Raw genomic sequence first — 18,442 nt, 5'->3', positions numbered from 1 at the left:
AAACCCACACTACGAAAGGCCACAAACCCATCCTGCGAGCGGCCAGGTCACTCAGGAGGATCCGCAGGCTCGGGCTGGAGCAGCGAGGGGCCCCGCGTCCTCCCACCAGATAATTATTGGGGATTTCAGTTTTCAGGCACCCTCTAGCACTGCATCTTTCCATGCAGTAAGCCAGCTTTGCCTTTCAGGATGAGGAGCGCGATGCCAGCAGCAGATCCCGCCTTGTTGTGCAGCCTGGCTGCGTTTGCGACGTCCTCCTGCTCTCCCAAAGTGTCGAGAGCGCCGCTTTGAGTACGGCGCGCTGCTCCCCATGCAGGCAGCTCGTTATCCCAGGCAGTTCCAGACTAATTTATAGGACATTTGGTTCATTTGCATAAGCCATCCACTACGCAGAAAATGTCTGCACAATAAAATAAGATGCCAAATTCAGGATTTATGTGAAAACATGAATATGGGGGGGGGAGGGAAGCAGGGGGAGAGCATTTCAAACACTCTGCCATTAGCACCAATCTCTAAATGAATATTTTTGATAAAAAGTCACAGATTCCTGTCTCTCCACCTACCGTACACGAGGCTCCCATATAATTTTCTACTTTGAGTCTCGCTCATCTTTCTCCTAAGTAAGCTGGGGTTTGATCCTTAAACCAGCCTTGAAATATGAATACTTTGCACCGTTGGCTTTGTCTAAAAGGGAAACGAAATCCCCAACCTGAATGCGAATAGAAGGCTGCGCTTTCAGCCATCCCCGCAAGGCGCCCAGCGTAGACGCTGCTCTGATGATTACCTTGACACCAGAAACAGTAGGGCCCGTAATCCTTGGAGCAGCTGCCATCTGAAGGGCTCATTCTTCCTGTGCTTTGAGTTAGGTACTCCTTGATCTGCAGGCCTGGCATGGATTCCTGGATTGCATTGAAATCTGACCTCGCGCTCCCTTCTTGCGCAGCGCTGTTTGTGCTCCGGGGTTCAGAGATGTTTAGCTTCTATCCTTAGGACTCTGAATTAGAGCCACACGGGTCAAAGGAGCAAACAGGAGAGTTGTCATTATTGCATCTAATGCCTCTCCTTGATTTTTCCTTTTTTTATAACAATTACTAAACAAGAACATGGCAAAAAGTCTTCAATTGTGCCTCTCCACTGTAGGGTGATGTTGTAGAATTGCCACGGAGCAACACGGTTATTGCCTGCCTTTCCGTAATTTCTGCCTCAGGTCTCCTTCCCTGACAGCTATAGCTGCTTTTTCCCCCTCCACTGAAAAGTAGCCTGGAATTTGAAAGTCACGTTGGTCTCTCTCTTCCAGCCCTGGTATGTCTTGTGCCGTTATGAGGCCTCCGAAGATCCCATTAAGGCCCTATTTACCCCGTGCAATCTAATTAACTTCCCCAATAACTGTGCAGGTGTAGCGGAGATCTCCGTTTGAAGGCAGCTCTGCTCCATTTGTTGTAATTGAAGGATCTGTTTGGCCAGCAGCATTTCCATTAGTAGTAATGCTCTTTGAAAAGGAGATAACTTAGCTGGACTTTTGGACTGAATTTGCAGGAACGCCAGCCAGAATCTCCTAAGCGAATGCTCCTGCACCAGCCTGCCTGCAAGCAGAAGCTGCCTCCAGCTGCAAAGCACACGTAACACAAACAGATAATCCCGCTGCCATTGCCACGGACTGGATCGCGGGGCTGAGCCCCTGTTCCCAAGCCCGGTTCCGCGCTGCGTCCCGAGCCGCGTGGGCTCCTTGCTCCGCTGCAGCGCGCGGGGCGTCGCTTCCGTGGGACCGCCCGGCAGGAACGGCTCCAGCTCCTAGAACCAGCAGTAAATAGAAGGGAACAACGTGGTGTAGGAAAAGAAATACTGTAGGTAAAAATTGAGGTTTTTTGGCTGTTCGAGGTTGTATTCCTCCTTTATATGTCTGTTATTCCAGCCATTGAGATTAACATTTTCAATGGCAGCAAGTTGTTTTTTACCAAGTTGTGCTGCAGGTTACATGGAACTGATAGCTCTTAGCCTGAGAATAGTGGGTACAGAAGGAAAAATCCATGGAGTTCTTTTATTTGTTTGTTAATCACTTCTAACTTGAATCCCTTTTTGCTATTCTGAGATGCTAGAAGCACCTTTTTTTTTCCTCTAGGGATTTCCAGCTTCTCTTAGTGTTTTGATTACTCACGAATAATTTGATAGAAAACCCCTTACACATGTGTCTGTAATCTCCAGCATCTAGTTGCATTGGATGCTGGCTGATCCCACATAGCTGGGGTTGCTGTATACAATAAAAAACATTTGTACTGGTGTCAGATAGAAAAATCTCCCTCCTGCAGCTTGACTCAAACTTGTTATGTGTCGAGCTCCATGAAGTTCAATAGATGTAAATACAGATTAATTATTTAAAAAGTAATAGGAAGGAACGAGCTTCCAAACATGTAGTGTTTAATTATTTAAAACCTGTAATGGAATTTCCACCCTCGCTCATGCCTCAGATCTCGTGCTGTGCTTGGACGAGTGCCTGAGGTTAACTAGCATGTTCCCACTTTCCCACCACCTCCCTTCCTGTGCCACCAGTGACATGCCTGTAGGTGTGAGGAGCGGTCAATATGGGCAGTGGTCTCCACCATGTCCACCATAAATGTGCTTTGCTGAGCTGCTCCTTCCTTCCTTCCACCCGTTGCGGCACTGCAGCCCACAGCAGGAGGTTCCACACACGGGTTCATGTAACGGGGGCTGCTGTGGGGGTGGCCCAGTGGGCCCATGGCTATGGAGCCATAGAGAGCCAAACCCTAGATCCAGGGCTTGGGCAAAACCCTTAGTGATTGCTGAGGCACAGAGAGTAGAAGGAGGTCCCAGTGGCAATAGTGGGATTTCTTCAAGTGGAGGTAGTGCCACCAGCTGTATGTGCAACCTGAGCTTTCTGGATACTGTATATACTTAAAAAAATATGTGAGAAATATGTGAGTTCCATTTCAGAAAGCTCTGTATCAAAGAGACAGAGTGAAAATGCAGAATATATAAACCTCTGAACTCTAGGCTCTGGACCAAGCTTATTCTCCCTTTGCTCCCCCTGCAATTGATGGAAAGAGAATCAATAGAATCCTTAAGGTTGGAAGGGACCTCCAGAGGTCATCTAGTCCAACCTCCCTGCTCCAGCAGGGACACCCAGAGCACGGGGCACAGGGCGGCATCCAAGCGGGTTTGGAAGATCTCCAAAGAGGGAGACTCCACAACCTTTCTGGGCAGCCTGTGCCAGGGCTCTGGCACCCTCACAGGGAAGAAGTTTTTGCTTAAGTTCCTGTGGAACTTTTGGTGCCTCAGCTTGTGGCCGTTTCCTCTAGTCCTGTCGCTGGCCACCACTGAAAAGAGGCCGCCCCCTCCTCCTCACTGCCTCCCTTGAGGTATTTATAGACACTGATCAGGTCCCCCCTCAGCCTCCTCTTCTCCAGGCTGAACAGGCCCAGCTCCCTCAGCCTTTGCTCATAAGACAGAGGCTCCAGGCCCCTGGAACAAGGCCCCTGATCATCTTTGAGAAAGGCTGCTGAGATCCATTGAGAGCCTCCTGGTTAGGTTCCTGTGCGAACTGCCCTCCGGAGACACCTACCTCGGTCCACAAATCTGAGCTGGGCAAAGTAGATAGGTCAAATGAAGTTACCATCTGGATTATTCCACTCCTTCCCCTTCCCCTTGTCCAGAGCTAGTGGAGAGTTGTGTGTTTGGGGGGAATGACAGAACTGCGAGTCCCAGCTCCAGCAAGAAGGCCTTCCTTCTTGTGCCCCTCCAGTTCGCTGGAGGAGGAGCACTGCACACAGGTTGGGTGTGGAAGTGAAAAAGTAAGCAAACCATTGAAAAACAGCAGCAAACGTTGCAGTCCTGTTGGACAAGTAAGTGGGCAGGAGTCTTTAGAGGCAACAGCATCTCATCTTCTCCTCACCAGCCAGATCTCAGCTGGTTTGGCAAGGAATCGTTCCCGTTTTATGCTACCCTGTGAAGTGACAATTCTTGTATACAGGAATTTTGTGGAAAGACCCAGGGAAGGAAGAATCAAGAAATAAGTGGTGGTTTTGAGGAGGATTTAAAAAATGCACAGTGCTTTGCAGCTTTGTTGGCAGAGCCCTCGCAGGCGAGGATCTGTGTGTGTTGCTTTCTTTTGTGCCGTGATGCAGCCTCCCCATAGCTGCTTCGTTTCTTAACTCATGCCATGACAAAATCATCTGCAGGATCTTGTAAGCATGAAAGTTTGTCACGATGCATTTACATAATAAAATCCATGTAGTTGCAGTGTACATAATACACACGGACAAGGAGTGAATGCCATCTACAGTAACCTAATGCATTACTAGAGACTTTCCTGTATTCTTTACTGAGTAACATGCTTGATGCCTTATGTTGTAATGCCCCCTTCTTGGTGAGAAATGAGTCCTCTGTGCCAAACTCAACTCTCGGTTGCATGGTTCAAGTCGTAACAACAACAGTGCCTGCAGTGTCGTTATTCCAGATTCATCCTGGTGCAGCTAAGAATAGACCTGACCCCTTCTCTGACACCCTGTAAGCAGCTGGATGTCAGGTATGTGCCAGTGCCAAACAAACTTGCCTAAACAGGGAGCTGAACAAGAAACATTCTCTCTTTCCACTTGAGTAGAAAATCTGGATTATTTTGTCAGGCTTCACATCCATACCTGTCTACAAAGAAGTGCATGTGAATCCCCCCACACACAGAAGGGCTGTTTTCCATCCCTGGAGAAGCAGCAAGTGTTTCAGGCCCCAGCAGGGTATCACAGTGGGCAGGGCAGCACCGTGAGGACCTCCCTCCCTGTGCTCCAGTCACAGCAGGCCCAGCTTCCCGACCGGAATGTTGCTGACAAAACAGGAGGGCCACGAGCAGACACCGACAAGGAAGTTTTCACACACATTCAGCCACAACATGTTTGGCTCTAGGCTGTGGTTTCAGACCTTCGTAACTTCTCATTTATTAGGACTAAGGTCCTGAAAAATGCTGGTTTAACACAGACAGCAACATTAAGAGCGACGGCAAAGGCTGCCCATTCGAGGGAGAGTGAAAAGCTGCAATATTCTTTGCTCTGTTCTGCTGCCCTCTCTGTTTTCCTTTCCTTTCCCTTCCCTTCCATTTTTCCTAGTCTCATTTCTAATTGCAGGGTGTGCAGAGCGCTGCATTCCCTGCCTCTTCCTTCCCTTTGGCCTGATCAGGGCACTCTGGAAGTGCCCAGGTGCGAGCCGAGCAGCGGGGCAGAATCAGCCGCGCTCAGCTGGCCCTTTGGGGCTGACCCACGGGGAAGGGCCCTAGAGCTCGGGCTCTAGGACAGACTCTGGCTTCAGCCAGGAGCAGCGTCTCGGAGCCAGAGACTCCAGAGGATGCAGGGTGCTCCCTCTGTGCACGACGGAGCAGCTCCTTTGCTTGGCTTCCCTTTCTCCAGAGCCCTGCCCCGGGGCAAATGGGAACATGTATCCAGTCGCCGTGCCCAATCCTCAAGGGATGGGACACAGCTCGGTTCTGCTCTGAAAGTGACTGATGGGACAAGCCTTTCCTTGATCTGAGCAGACTGTGGATCTGGCCCCAGTTACTCTGTTCTGTGGCTTCATGAAGAGCTACTTTTAAATGGAATGTTTTCTGGGATGCAGGCTGGTATGCACCACTATCAGTACCGAGATCAGTAATTCTCAAACTCTGGAACAAAAGCGGCCAATTTTGGAGCAATTTGGACTCCTTTCAAGGCTCTGCAGACTCAACCCAACAAAGCTCTTCTTGAAAAGCTTTCATTTTTCATATCCAGTTTTAGCAACAATGAAGTCAATCTTTTCCCAACACCATTTCTCCAAGTAATCAGCTGACGCAGTCCCTCAAGGATGCGGTATGTTTGGGAATGGTGGGAAAATGCACACGTGGAGGTGGTCTGCACCAGGAAGGCTGTGAGACCCGGCCAGTCCCATTGCAGCTATGGTGATAGATATTTTATAGCACAGAGCATAACGGGTCCTGCCCTGTAAATATTATTGCAACATCAAGACTAACATGTAATAATAAAGCCTGAAGATCCCTGACCTAGAAAGATAGATAGGTGGAAAACGTAAACACAGTCCCAAGCACCCAGAGACTTCTCTTCCCTAAGCTTCCTGCTTGCACAAGCATAAATCAGAAGAAATAACGCACCCAAAAGTGCCAGTTGCACCACTGCAAATGGAACATGTGAGAGGAGGAATTAGTCTTAGAGCTCTTTGTTACTGGTAAATAAAGGTTTCCTAAGGTTTCAGACTGCTTCCCTATTTACTGTTCTGTGGACTAGTGATATTTCAGATCTGGATTGCCGAATATTTGCTGGGCCCAGTAACTTAACGCTTAAGTGTGAGTGATTTAATGGGTGCTCAGTGGTGATTTTGGCCCAGGTGAAGCGGTGTTGGCCTGAAGGAATGCCTTGGGCTAAAAGCATCCTGTGTGAGCAAAAAACATTAACCTGCCCCTCAAACCACCTCATTATTACATTTATAGTCCTGTCAACCATCCTGTGAGCCACTGGAAACATAATGGAGGGGGGATTATTGTTATTTTTATACTCTCTTGAATATTAAAAAGAAAAAAATATTGAAGAAAAAATACATATAAGATATTACTAGACATAAATCCTAGACTGATGAGCCACATGGGTTATTTTCCATCTCCCAGTGTTATTACTAGATGACCAGAATAAAATTTTGTTCAGAAAAGGAGGGCGAACATGTTTATTCAGGTGCTGAATAAAGAAGAGGGTTAATTATAGAACACAAATCTTTATCTGGCTCCCAGAGTTATCTGCAGATTGGGCAGCGTAAGACTGTTACGGGGGAGGATTTCTCATTTAAGGGGGTTTTGGCCACACAGGAAACAAGGTACTAATTGGGGACTGTAAAGTACCCCTTTGCTCTCAAACTCGCCCCATATTTAACAGCGTTCCTAGTTTCCCAAAGGAGACGATCCAACCATTTATAGTGTTAGTTGCCCTCAGTTTCTGCCCCCCGTGGCTCCCGGGGGCTGCTCCCGAGCGGGGTGACAGAGGAGCCGCTCGGTGGCTGCCCGTGCGGGAGCGCTCGGAGATGTGAACTGTGCAGGAGGCTTTCCAGCAATCCAGAGGTGTCCTTCCTCCCGGGGAAAGAGAAGCATTCCCACTCTTTAAGGAGAGGAAAAGGGAGTGCGTGGGGGGAATTCCCTAGCGTGGCCCTGCCCTGCTGCCCCGAGCTGATGGAGGCATCGGATACTGTGAAGAAGTGCTTATAAAGCCCAGAGGTGTTTTTCCAGCTGCTAGTTTTGTTTTCTTTCTTTTGGTTTCCTGAATTTCCAAAGCCACGGTTCTTGTGCTACTCACAAGGTGTTTACAGTGCTGATGCCTTGGAAGGCCTTCGAGCCAGCAGCTTGAGGAGGCACCTTCTTGTCATCTTTAGGAAGAAACAAAGCTCTTATTAGGGCCCTCACAACCTAAAGGTCACACAGGAAAATCACCTGTTGTGGAAAGGTGCCTACTGTAGCCTGCCAAGGCTCCCAGCTCCACCTATTGCATCTAGGTGCTCCCAGCTGTGCTGTTTTTCCCGAGACTATCTCGTGGTGCAGGGAAGTTTAAAAGCAAACATCACGAGAGGCTGGGGCCTGCAGCTCAGGTGTCAGAGCTTAAGCAGAGCAGCGTGCTCACAAACACACCAGCCGCTGCCAGGGGTGTCTGTGCTGCTGGGCTGCCTTCTCCTGCGGTTCCCCTCCGGCTCAGGGCAATGAGGAGCAGATCACAGATCTGCTCACGGGTCACAGATGTCTGTGCACTCTCCCAAACCCACCCCAGACCTGCACTTGCTAAGAAGCAGGACAGACACGTGCACAGTTGCTTATTACACCACACTAGACCAGGCAAATGAGCTGCCTTTTGGCCTTTGGGATGGGTGCAACACTCTGCAAATGCTGCTCTTACTCCTTTGAGGTCTGTGGCCAGGGTCTGATGGGCCATGCAGAGGCCAAGGCATGAATTGGGGTTACTTCTGTCCCACAACCTCCTGCATGACTGCTTAAAGATCAGACAACTTGCGTGGGACACAAGTTTTTAAGGGCCTTTCTTGAAAAGGGTTTTCAGGCTTTGACGTTCTTTAGGCACTTTGGAAAATGCTACTCTTGATCTGATTCCTTGCAGGAATTGTAGATATGGCTCTCAGAGAAAAATCCCTTTCTTAGCATCTCTGCATGAACAACTTATATGTAACTTGTCTTTCTAAGCATTAAACACTAGCGCCTACCAGGAGCCCTGTGAAGATACAGGAGGAATTTCCTTTTGTTGTGTATGTGTGGGTTGCAGTTCTGCACATGTACAGCGCAGTAAATGGGAACATCTGTTCGCTGTGTTCCCACTGCTCCCTGGGCACCTGCTTTTTGTCCTGGCAGGTCCAGGATGCGGGCACTGATGGAAGCTGGGTCTGGCCAGTACCGCTGCCCTTGTGTTCACACGTAGCAGGGGTCATAGGCCCTGCTGGTGGGAACCTGGGGAGTTCCCGGGGGCTCTCATGGAGCTGCCTCATTTACCAGAATGAACCCGGCACCGTATGTGCAGATGTGGAACGCTGCCCCATGCTAGTCTTGATTTGGACTGGCCTCACCTTCTTGCTTTTGCTTCCAGCAAAGACCAAGAACTCAAGCTAGGAATTATCCGACACGAAGCGTCAACCACTCCCAACAACTTTTGTTTTAATGGCAAGGTAGTGCCTGGAGGAGGTCACAAAGGGGCTGATCTGCCTTGTAGCTGCTCCGCTAGCCTTGCGTCAGAGCATCACCCACCTTCGAGGGCCTTGCGGGCTGGAGCTGCTCTCCAGCACCAGGCCACTCCCTCTGCCAAACTGCCTGTCCCTCCGGAGGCATTTCGGGCCCTGCCTCTCCCGCTCTGGTCATCACTTCATCTTCTGCAGTCCACTACTCCATCTGCGATTTATGTCACTGCTGAGCGATGGCCTTGGCCAGCACTGCGACAGCAGGAAGGATGTGCCCTGTAATCAACTTTTACACAGTGCCAGGGTGAAGACCCCACAGCAAGGATTTTAAAGTTTAAATGCTATTGTTTTTCTGTTTTATGGTTTTTCGGCAGAAAGGTTTCTGGGGAGAACTTCCCTCTGGCAAATCCCGCTTCACGCTGCACTCATTTTCCCTGAAGTTTCACCCACCATATTGTGGGCTTCACCAGAGATGTCAGATCCAAAGTTCTCTCTGTGGTTTCAAAGGCTCAGACTGAAGTTGAAAACACGGAGCTCAGCTGTTTACGTACAGAATCAAAAAGGTGAACTAAGAAGCAAAGCAGAATTGCACTGGGCATTAGCATAGCTTGCATGCATTGCCTTTGACTGGGAACAGTAAAAACCGAAACAACACAAAGGAACACAGGGCCTTTGAAAGGGCTGTGTCTTAAATACCACAGATGACAACTGCAATGATTCCAAAATGAAATCAATTTATCATTAGCCATTAATTACCAAATAGCTCTATTTTCTCCTTATGCTTCATGTAGTTTAGGCTTTTGCATAATTAGAATGAAAAATGGAAACCAAGTGGGTCTTGCATTTAAATGACATAAAGTCAGTATTCTCTCCTCAGAAAACTGTGGTAAAGATTTTCCTGGGGGAAAGCAGTTTAGGAAGGCTACATCATCCCAAGGAAAAGCAAACAAGCAAGCGCTGTTCTCTTTCAAACTGATAAATGGAAAGAAAGACTTGAAATTTGTCACAGGACAGTTTCGACTTGCAGGCAACTGGAGTGTTCTGTTTGGTAAACTGTTTTCACACAGAGCTACAAACATCATAAGAATGTGTTTGCATTCGCACCTAGCGTCGCTACGAGCTGTATTATAAGCACCCTGGGAGTGTGGTGGAGCCTGCCTCAGGCGCCCTTCGCAGCAGGTTTCAGCTGGAATGACTTTTTTCCTTTCTTTTTCCGCAATAATCATTCTCTCCAAGTGGGGCAGTCATTACAAGTAGATGACCGCAAGCTGTTGTGGCCAAAGGCTCAGGGGGTGCAGGGGCTGCCTCCTGCAGCGGCACCAGGCAGGGGATGTGGGATGCCGGGCCGAGCTGCCGCTCTGGCCGGGCGCTGCCGCCCGGTATCTGCTGCAGCAACTAACTGGAAAACAGCGCAGTGCATTAGGATAAACAGCAGCAGAAACGCCTTCAAATTCTGAGTTACAGTTCTGCCATGCTGCTCATCGTGAACTGCTCCAACGAGCATGCCCTTTGCCTTCGTCACGGAGTGGAAGGCGTTCGCCTCCTCTTCCTCCCACTGCGCCGGCATGTCTGAGCCCAGCCTCAGCTTTGCTGTCTTCATGTGCTCGGTGCCCCAAGCAGCTCCAAGGCTGCCTCGGCCGTGCCTCTTCCCGAGTCAGAAAACGCTGAGAGGGAATTCTAGTGCTCTGGGATGTCTTTATGTCAAACACATCGCTGTGTGGCTTTTTACTGACAGCCAAGCAGCCTCTTCCCACGCGGCCGGGCTCGGCCTGGCCTCCAGCAGCTCCATGCGCGAGGCCTCCTCCTGGGCACCGCGTGGCCGGCAGCGGCTCCGGTCAGGGCGGGTTTCGGGGCTGCCCCTGGCACCTGCAGCGCGGGCCAGGCCGGCCTGGAGCCCGCTGGGCACCGTGGCCCCTGCGTGTGCCCAGCGTGTTGGTACCAAGGCTGCGGCTGCCACCCCGGCCTTTCTGAGCACTGCGCCATGCAAGGGGATGCAGAGGTGGAGCCACGTGTGGGTCCCCTGTTTCCTGGGAGCCTCCGTGTGAGTCTGGAGCCGTTTGCAGGCGCCTCCTTCCTAGGTTGCTGCTGCAGGCGGCGCCGGGCGGCCCCGAGGCCTTGCGGAGGCGCGTGGGGCTGGGGCTCGCGTGCCTGGGGCTTGGGGCCGCGTTGTGCTGCCAGCAGCGTGGGTGCGTGAGGGCCGAGGTGGCTCTCCTGGAGCTTCTCCCTGCACGGGGAGGCCTCTGCGGCCCCTGCGTGGGGGCTCTCTTTGCCCTCGGGACCCTCTCACGCAGCTCTCCTATGGAACTGGTACTAGTGCTGGTACTAGTGCTGGTACTAGTGCTGGTACTATCCGCTGTGCACGAGGTGGTGGTGTCACCTGCCCATAACTCATGGCTGGCTTCTCCTTGGCTGCTGTCGATGCCTCCCTAGGCAGAGATGTTAGCAAAGGAATTCCTTCATGGAAGCGCGCCTGGCACCAGGCTGCCATGCCAAGGTTGCTGGTGGGCTGCACTAACGGATGAGCTTTTATGAGCTGAGCTGCATTCCCTGCACCTCAGACCACGAGCGCGGCCCTTCCGAGCGCAGCAGAGTCTGCTGTGCCTGCGTGGGCCACCTCATGGCAACGTTTGGACATGGCTTGGGACGTTTCGCTCAAAATAAAGGCACGGATGCCAAGAGGAATACTTTTCCTTCCTCTTTGCACTAGAGAAATGCAAGTGTCACCAGATCCCTCCGTGCTGGTTTCTGGGTCTTCCCGTATCAGGAGCGAGTAGTGTTTCTGCTGAGGCCGTGTCTTCTGAGCCGTCTAGCGGTGTAGATTGCCGCGCGTCTCACAGGAAAGCGGATGAATGATATCTAGACACTGAGCTTATAAGTAGCGCACTGGCAACGCGCCACCAAAATATAAATACATTAAATGTACTAAAGGAAATGTTCGTTCTGTTGTTTGGAATTGGACGTGCCCCAGTTAGGTAAATTTAATCTTCTTGAGGGTTGTTGTGTTACAGCTGAATGAGACATGCGGTTATCTCCTCTCTGATCTTTCTGTCATTCAGGTTTCATGTTCTGGCAGTTGTGATGCAAAGTGTGTTTGCCCAGGAACGATACGACGAGTGTTTTCCAGGGGATATGAAGGTGCTCAGGGGATCTATTCGCACCTTGTGAGACCTGACCCTTCAGCCCTGACACTTTCATGATCCTCTTCTGCTTGTCGACCACGAAGCCAAGGGAGCCACCTCCGTTTTGGTTGGGAAGGCACAAAATGGTTGCTTTGCCTGCATTCGCTAGCGGATGCCTAACAAGTTAACTAACTAATCCTCATGTCTTCTGTTTTCCTGCGTATTCCCATTGTTAACTTTTGTTACGGGATTTTCCGCCGCTATTCCCGCAGAAATCCGCCACCGATTGAGGTCAGCGGCAGAGCTCACGCTGGCCTCAGGTGAGCAGAGCCCGATATGAGGCACCAGATCCAAAGCGGATTGCGCCAGAGCAGCGGAGCCTTGGCGTTGCTTTTCGGGGGCGCTGGGTCGGCCCCCCGGGAACATGATCCCACGGCATTAACTCCCTTGGCTAATCCCGCCGGAACCGCGGAAGCAGCACGGGAGCCGACGCTCCCCGTGAGCAAAGGGGCTGCGAGGACCGAGCTCCGCTCGTGGCCGTGCAGTGCGGGGAAAGGGCAGGAGGAAGGAGCCAGCGGCAAGGGGAGGTCTGGAGCTGCCTCGAACAAATGCCGTCCTGTATGGAACGCAAGTAGCTAAAAGAAGGAGACATCCGCTGTGTGTTTGGTAGATAAGAAAATGTTATTTTATTGAACTGAAGGATATTTATGTTTCACCTATCACATCTGAAATAATCACTGTAGGCTTTTAGAAGAATTCTGTAATTACTCTGAGCCCGTCATTAGTTAGAAGTAGAATGAATGATATTGCTCCATTTTATTACCTCTAGTGATAGAGCCATTTGTATCATAAATTCATTGACCTCATCTTAAATGATCAATCCTGTAAGACAGGCTTGATTCATTAATTCTTAAGTGACATTTTCTCTCCTCTAGTAATTTCCCCCCTCGTTGTTGAGACTGTTTTCCAGCTTTTTGCTGTGATATTCCAAGGCATCTTATTACCTGCACGACATGCACATTTGATATTTGTATCTTAAATAGGCAGCATAGACTTACTGCTTACATAAATAGATAAGTGGATATAAAAATAATGGAATATGTAAGTGTAATAAATGATGGACATTTATCACTGATGCCCACTTTAATGCTTTGGGATGTTGCATAAAATCAATGAGATAATTATTAGATGTTTGGTCCATCCAGGGTGTTCGGAGGAACGGAATTACTGCTTTTAACTTCTGTGTCTTTAATTAATTTTATGTAGTGATAAAATATACAGAATAGCCTGTGATCAATATGTGAGTGAAGCAGACAGACTTCAGAATGCCTTATACCTCAGTGAATTATTGAAAACCAGAGAAGTCAGTAGAGAATTTCTAAGCAGGATTTCTAAATATTTCACCGGGGAAGAGAAAATATTTGTTTAGCTGTAAGTGACATAGGAGCTCACTTGAGATAAACAAATCAATACGGCAGTAAAACACTCAAGTATTTCAGTGAATTTTTCAATGATAACTAATAGAATCAAATGATTAGAAAAGAAGCCATGCGGTTTTCTTGCCGTATTTTGCTTTCAGGCTGCTTAGTTAAAGCTGCTGAGGGGATCACTCAGCAACTTTAGGTCGCGCTTAGGTAAATCCAGCAGCTTTACTGAGGTAAACGGGGACTTACTGCTTTATAGTATAGACTCACAAACACTGTTGGTCTGCCTGGAAAACTCCAGCAAGCCGGGACTTTTCTGGAGGCCGGGGATGGGGCTCCGGACACGTGGGGCGCTTCAACGTGGGGCACCCTCGAGGGCGCCCAAACCCAGCCTGGCCTCCCCGTGCTGCAGAGGCGAGCCCATAGACGGCTCCTCAGGGAATGATCGAGCTTCATCCACCGCTCCCGTGGGACAGAGGCACCACGGTAGGGACACACAGAGCGTGTGAGGGAGGTGCGGAGACGGGACGCAGGGAGACAGCGCCCGGGAGGGCGGACGGGAAGGATGCCGAGGTAAAATAAATCCCCTCACAGCCATAACATGCAGGCGTGCGTGCATGTTTGTGAACATATATATTAAAGATATATTGCTGAAAACTCAAAAATCTCGCCGCTGTTTGTATTAAAGGAAAGCTGAGAGTTAAATGAGATGGGTAATCAAATGCCCGACATATGTTGTTTGGAATTGTTTATATAGCCAATAGTTATTAAAATTAATTATCCTTTTAATGCGGTCTTTTCAAAGTGGTATTTTTTTCTCACACAAAAGCTACAGGCGTTTCAAAGAAGCTAATAGGGGCTTTTTGGAAAAGCAGTATCGTGATGGATTCTGACATGGTCCTAGGCTCAACCTGCTGAGAGAAAGCACCAAAAATCTCTGTCAACGGCTTATTTTGAGAACTAATGCAAATGACAAAAATGGGATTTTTGTGTGTGTGTAAGATTCTGTCAAAAAAGTAAGGCACTGAAAAATCTGACATCTGTTTATCTGTTTATAGCTATGGCAAGATTACTCATATTAATTCTTGTTTAAAATGCCATATGAAGGAAAGGCATTTGTGCAAACAAGAGTCATATTTGAATTGTAGATCATGTCTTCACCATCTGTGAGAGCTGTTGGTGTTGCAAAATTAATGTGTTAATGAAATCACAATAATTTCTCTGAAGTAATGGATTCTGAAGCCTAGAATGACTATTTTTTGAACTTTGGTGTCTAGTGGTTTACAACTGGGAAAACCTTTCACAGCTTAATTAGTTCTGCAGTCCTACTTTTTTAAAAAAATATGGTTATGCCTTCTCCACACTGATAGTAACAGAAAAGGATGAAATGGGAAAGGGAGAAAAATATGAACAAAAAAGCCTGTAATGCAATTTTTTCGTCTTGTAGTATTTCAATAATGGTTATATAGGACCTTGCCACAAAGTTTTATTCAAAGTGATGAGTGTACAAGAGTGGGCCAATAGCTCAGAAAGCAATTTCAGCTTGTCGAAACATCACAAATTGGGAATCATATTCAAATCTCTTGACTATTTCAAAGTTTCTACTTGAATGAAGGGCAAAGGAATAAGGATGCTTTTTTGGTCCTACCAGTTTTAAATGCCTTTCCAAGTTGTTATCTGATTAAATATAATAAAATACAAAATGTTTATGTGTTTCTGTTTAGCAGTAATGATTTGGAATTCACATTTCGCAGGAGCCTTCTGAGTCCTTTTCCTGTCACTGTAGTTAGGGTGTAGTTTTGCATCTCAGATAGTACAGGTGTGTGTAGATTACCACAGCGCCATTCATATGGATTTAACATATACACATATATGTGTTACAACAGTTTGCACCAGCTGTGGATTATTCTCTCCGGTATGGATATAAGTTATATAATGTACCGTGCCAGGCAGGATTATGATCATGGGAGAAATGAAAAGGGAGTGGCCCTTTAAAATGAATTCCTTAAATTCAATTTGCTGATGTTTTGGAGCCAATAAACATAGTTTTCACAAACTATTTTTTTTTCCTACTACAAAACTAATGTGGTTATTTAGAAAGCAACTGAAAAAAAAATGACTTTTAAAATAACGCTATGAAGAGAAGATCGTTTTTCTTACCTGATATGATTTTATTACTGTGTTGTAGGTGTGTGACTGGTGTAAGCACATAAGACACACAAAAGAGTATCTGGATTTTGGGGACGGGGAAAGAAGGCTTCAGTTCTGCAGTGCAAAATGCCTCAATCAGTACAAAATGGACATTTTCTACAAAGAGACACAGGCCAATCTTCCAGCTGGACTGTGCAGTACATTACATCCTCCAGTCGAAAATAAAGCAGAAGGCACCGGGGTACAGCTGCTGACTCCAGATTCTTGGAATATACCGCTAGCAGATGCTCGGAGAAAAGCCCCATCCCCAGCGTCTGCAGCTGGCCAAATTCAAGGTCCTGGACCATCAGCGTCTACCACTGCCTCTCCATCTGACACTGCCAACTGCTCTGTCACTAAAATCCCCACGCCAGTTCCCAAACCTATTCCCATCAGTGAGAATCCAAATATTCCACCGGTTTCTGTGCAGCCACCTGCTAGCATTGTGCCTCCCATTGGTGTCCCACCTCGCAGCCCTCCCATGGTCATGACAAACCGGGGGCCAGTCCCTCTGCCCATATTCATGGAGCAGCAAATTATGCAGCAAATCCGCCCTCCGTTTATCCGGGGGCCGCCTCACCATGCCTCAAATCCCAACAGCCCTCTGTCCAATCCGATGATTCCTGGGATTGGTCCGCCACCAGGTGCTCCCCGGAACCTGGGCCCCACCTCCAGCCCCATGCACCGGCCAATGCTCTCCCCTCACATCCATCCCCCCACGACCCCCACCATGCCCGGGAACCCGCCGGGGCTGTTGCCACCCCCGCCTCCGGGGGCTCCCCTGCCCAGCCTGCCCTTTCCCCCCGTCAGCATGATGCCAAATGGGCCCATGCCCATGCCGCAGATGATGAACTTCGGATTGCCCTCCCTCGCCCCCCTCGTGCCACCCCCGACTCTCTTAGTGCCATATCCTGTCATTGTCCCGCTGCCTGTGCCCATCCCCATTCCCATCCCCATCCCGCACATCAACGATTCCAAGCCTCCCAACGGCTTCTCCAGCAACGGTGAGAACTTCATTCCGAGCACCTCCAGCGAGACGCCTGGGGCGAAGCCAGCCAATAACTCTTCATCGCCTCGAGAGTCGAAGCAAGGATCTTCTAAATCCTCCGACTCGTCACCGAGCTGCTCAGGCCAGTCCTTAAATCAAGCCCAAGTGCTTCAGGAGCACAGTAAAAACGAAGTTGTTGACTTGACTGTCAGACCTAGTAGTCCAGTGAACAGTAAATTTGGGTTCCCCGGTGTGCTGCAGGGTCCGCAGGACGGTGTGATAGACCTAACAGTAGGCCACCGGTCTCGGCTGCACAATGTTATCCACAGGGCTCTCCATGCCCAGGTGAAAGTTGAACGTGACCCCAACAGTGTTGTGAATCTGGCTTTCGGCAGCTCAGACAAAAGGAACTGCAGCGACTGCAGGGACAACTGCAGCCCGGTGGACTCCAAAGCGCTGCCGTGCGGCGACGCGGCGCACTGCTGCCCCGTCTCCTTGGCCTCCAGCACTCCCGGACTGGAGACCGGGGCAGCCGTTTGCAACGTCATCGTGAACGGCACCAAGAGCACGGAGGCTTCCAAGAACCCGGAGCCGCCCCCGGAGCCCAAAAAGCCTCAGCCCCCCGAGGAGCTGGCGGTGAGCGAGCTGGAGTCCGTGAAGGAGAACAACTGCACGTCCAACTGCCTCCTCGAGGGAGAGGCCGCCAAGAAGGCCGGGGAAGAGCCCCTGGCGGCGGGGGACAAGCAAGACCCCAACCTCAACAACCCGGCGGACGAGGACCACGCGTACGCTCTGCGCATGCTGCCCAAGACGGGCTGCGTGATCCAGCCTGTGCCAAAGCCGGCAGAAAAGACTGCCATGGCGCCGTGCATTATCTCAACGCCAATGCTCAGCACGGGGCCGGAGGACCTGGAGCCACCGCTGAAAAGGAGGTGTCTCCGAATTCGAAATCAGAATAAGTAAAGGTTTGTGTCATCGCTCCTGCCTGCTGTGCGAGTAGAGTGAGTATTTTCAGGTGCGAGGCCAAGCCCGTGGGGATGTGGCCTCTGTGGAGCACAGAGATACGGATTCCGATTTATCAGCACTTTCAGGAAACGATTGGTATTTATGTTTTAACATTGTTCTTTGTGTTGTATTGCATTTGTACCTGTCAGTACTTCATCCATCAGCAGCCTCATTACACTTTTGCTCACAGAACATCTGGTGACGGTGCTGGCTGTGAAGTTATTGTGTGGAGTATGTCAAAACGAGTGGCTTTCTGCATAGGGTACGGTTCACGCCCGGGCTGTTCATCTGCTGACTTATTCCAGCCACGTTGCACAGCAGCTCCAGCCTTCCGGGCCCGTTGTGGCTGATCCCGCCTCGCAGTGCAGTGTAGAGCAGGCACCAGGGCTGCTCCCTTGTGGCACCTGCAGCAGGATCAAGGACCTTTCCTCCCTTGCACAGGTTATCTGCCTTGCTGCCCGGTCCCTCCCGCTTTAGGGAAGCTGTTGAGATCATGTAGTGTCTGATAAGGGCTTCAAGGCGCGGCAGCAATACAGATAAGCCCACGCACAGCTGTGGCTTGTCCAAAAGCAGCACTGCAGAGGCCAAACCCCGCTGCGTTCCCTGCTCCCAGCCTGCTGAATCCCCCTGGCCAAAGGGCGCCTTTGTAAAACTGCTCGTTCAGTCTATGTCTATTGCTTCAGTCCTGTGGACACGGAACAAGTGCAAATGCATTTGTTTAGATTCCCAAGCATGGAGAGCTTCTTTCAGAAAAAGGGAAAATGGTGGGTGTTACAAGAATCTGTTCAGCGGGAAAACACGGATGACTTGCCGGATGTGGCTTGGTGACGGGCCAGGTTTCATTACAATCATGGAATACTCTGCAGCCTCCAGCAAATCCCTGTCCCTGGTAGCACAAATAGTGACTGTGGCAGCGCAGTGCGAGCATTGCCTCCAGCAGCTTGGCATCCAGCACAGTGCAGCATCCTCCTGCTCCCTGTGGCATCCAGCACAGTGCAGCATCCTCCTGCTCC

The 18,442-nt window shown here is 49.7% G+C and overlaps 1 protein-coding gene across 4 annotated transcripts in view; it reads left to right on the top strand.

Annotated features, from left to right (window-relative positions):
* The window catches only part of SOBP (sine oculis binding protein homolog), a 93,876-nt gene extending 76,156 nt beyond the window's left edge, over positions 1 to 17,720 (top strand). For all 4 annotated transcript variants that reach the window (XM_026036628.1, XM_026036627.1, XM_026036629.1 and 1 more), the window contains one exon: positions 15,435 to 17,720. In XM_026036628.1, the coding sequence (XP_025892413.1) occupies positions 15,435 to 17,387 (1,953 nt within the window). In that variant the 3' untranslated portion in view covers positions 17,388 to 17,720. The remainder of the gene's footprint in view (positions 1 to 15,434) is intronic.
* The last annotated feature ends 722 nt before the right edge of the window (positions 17,721 to 18,442 follow it).

The sequence above is a fragment of the Nothoprocta perdicaria genome, unplaced genomic scaffold, assembly GCF_003342845.1.
Source record: "Nothoprocta perdicaria isolate Ctin4 unplaced genomic scaffold, notPer1 scaffold_182, whole genome shotgun sequence".
Taxonomy (NCBI): Eukaryota; Metazoa; Chordata; class Aves; order Tinamiformes; family Tinamidae; genus Nothoprocta; species Nothoprocta perdicaria.
This window is presented reverse-complemented; position numbering and strand designations above follow the sequence as displayed.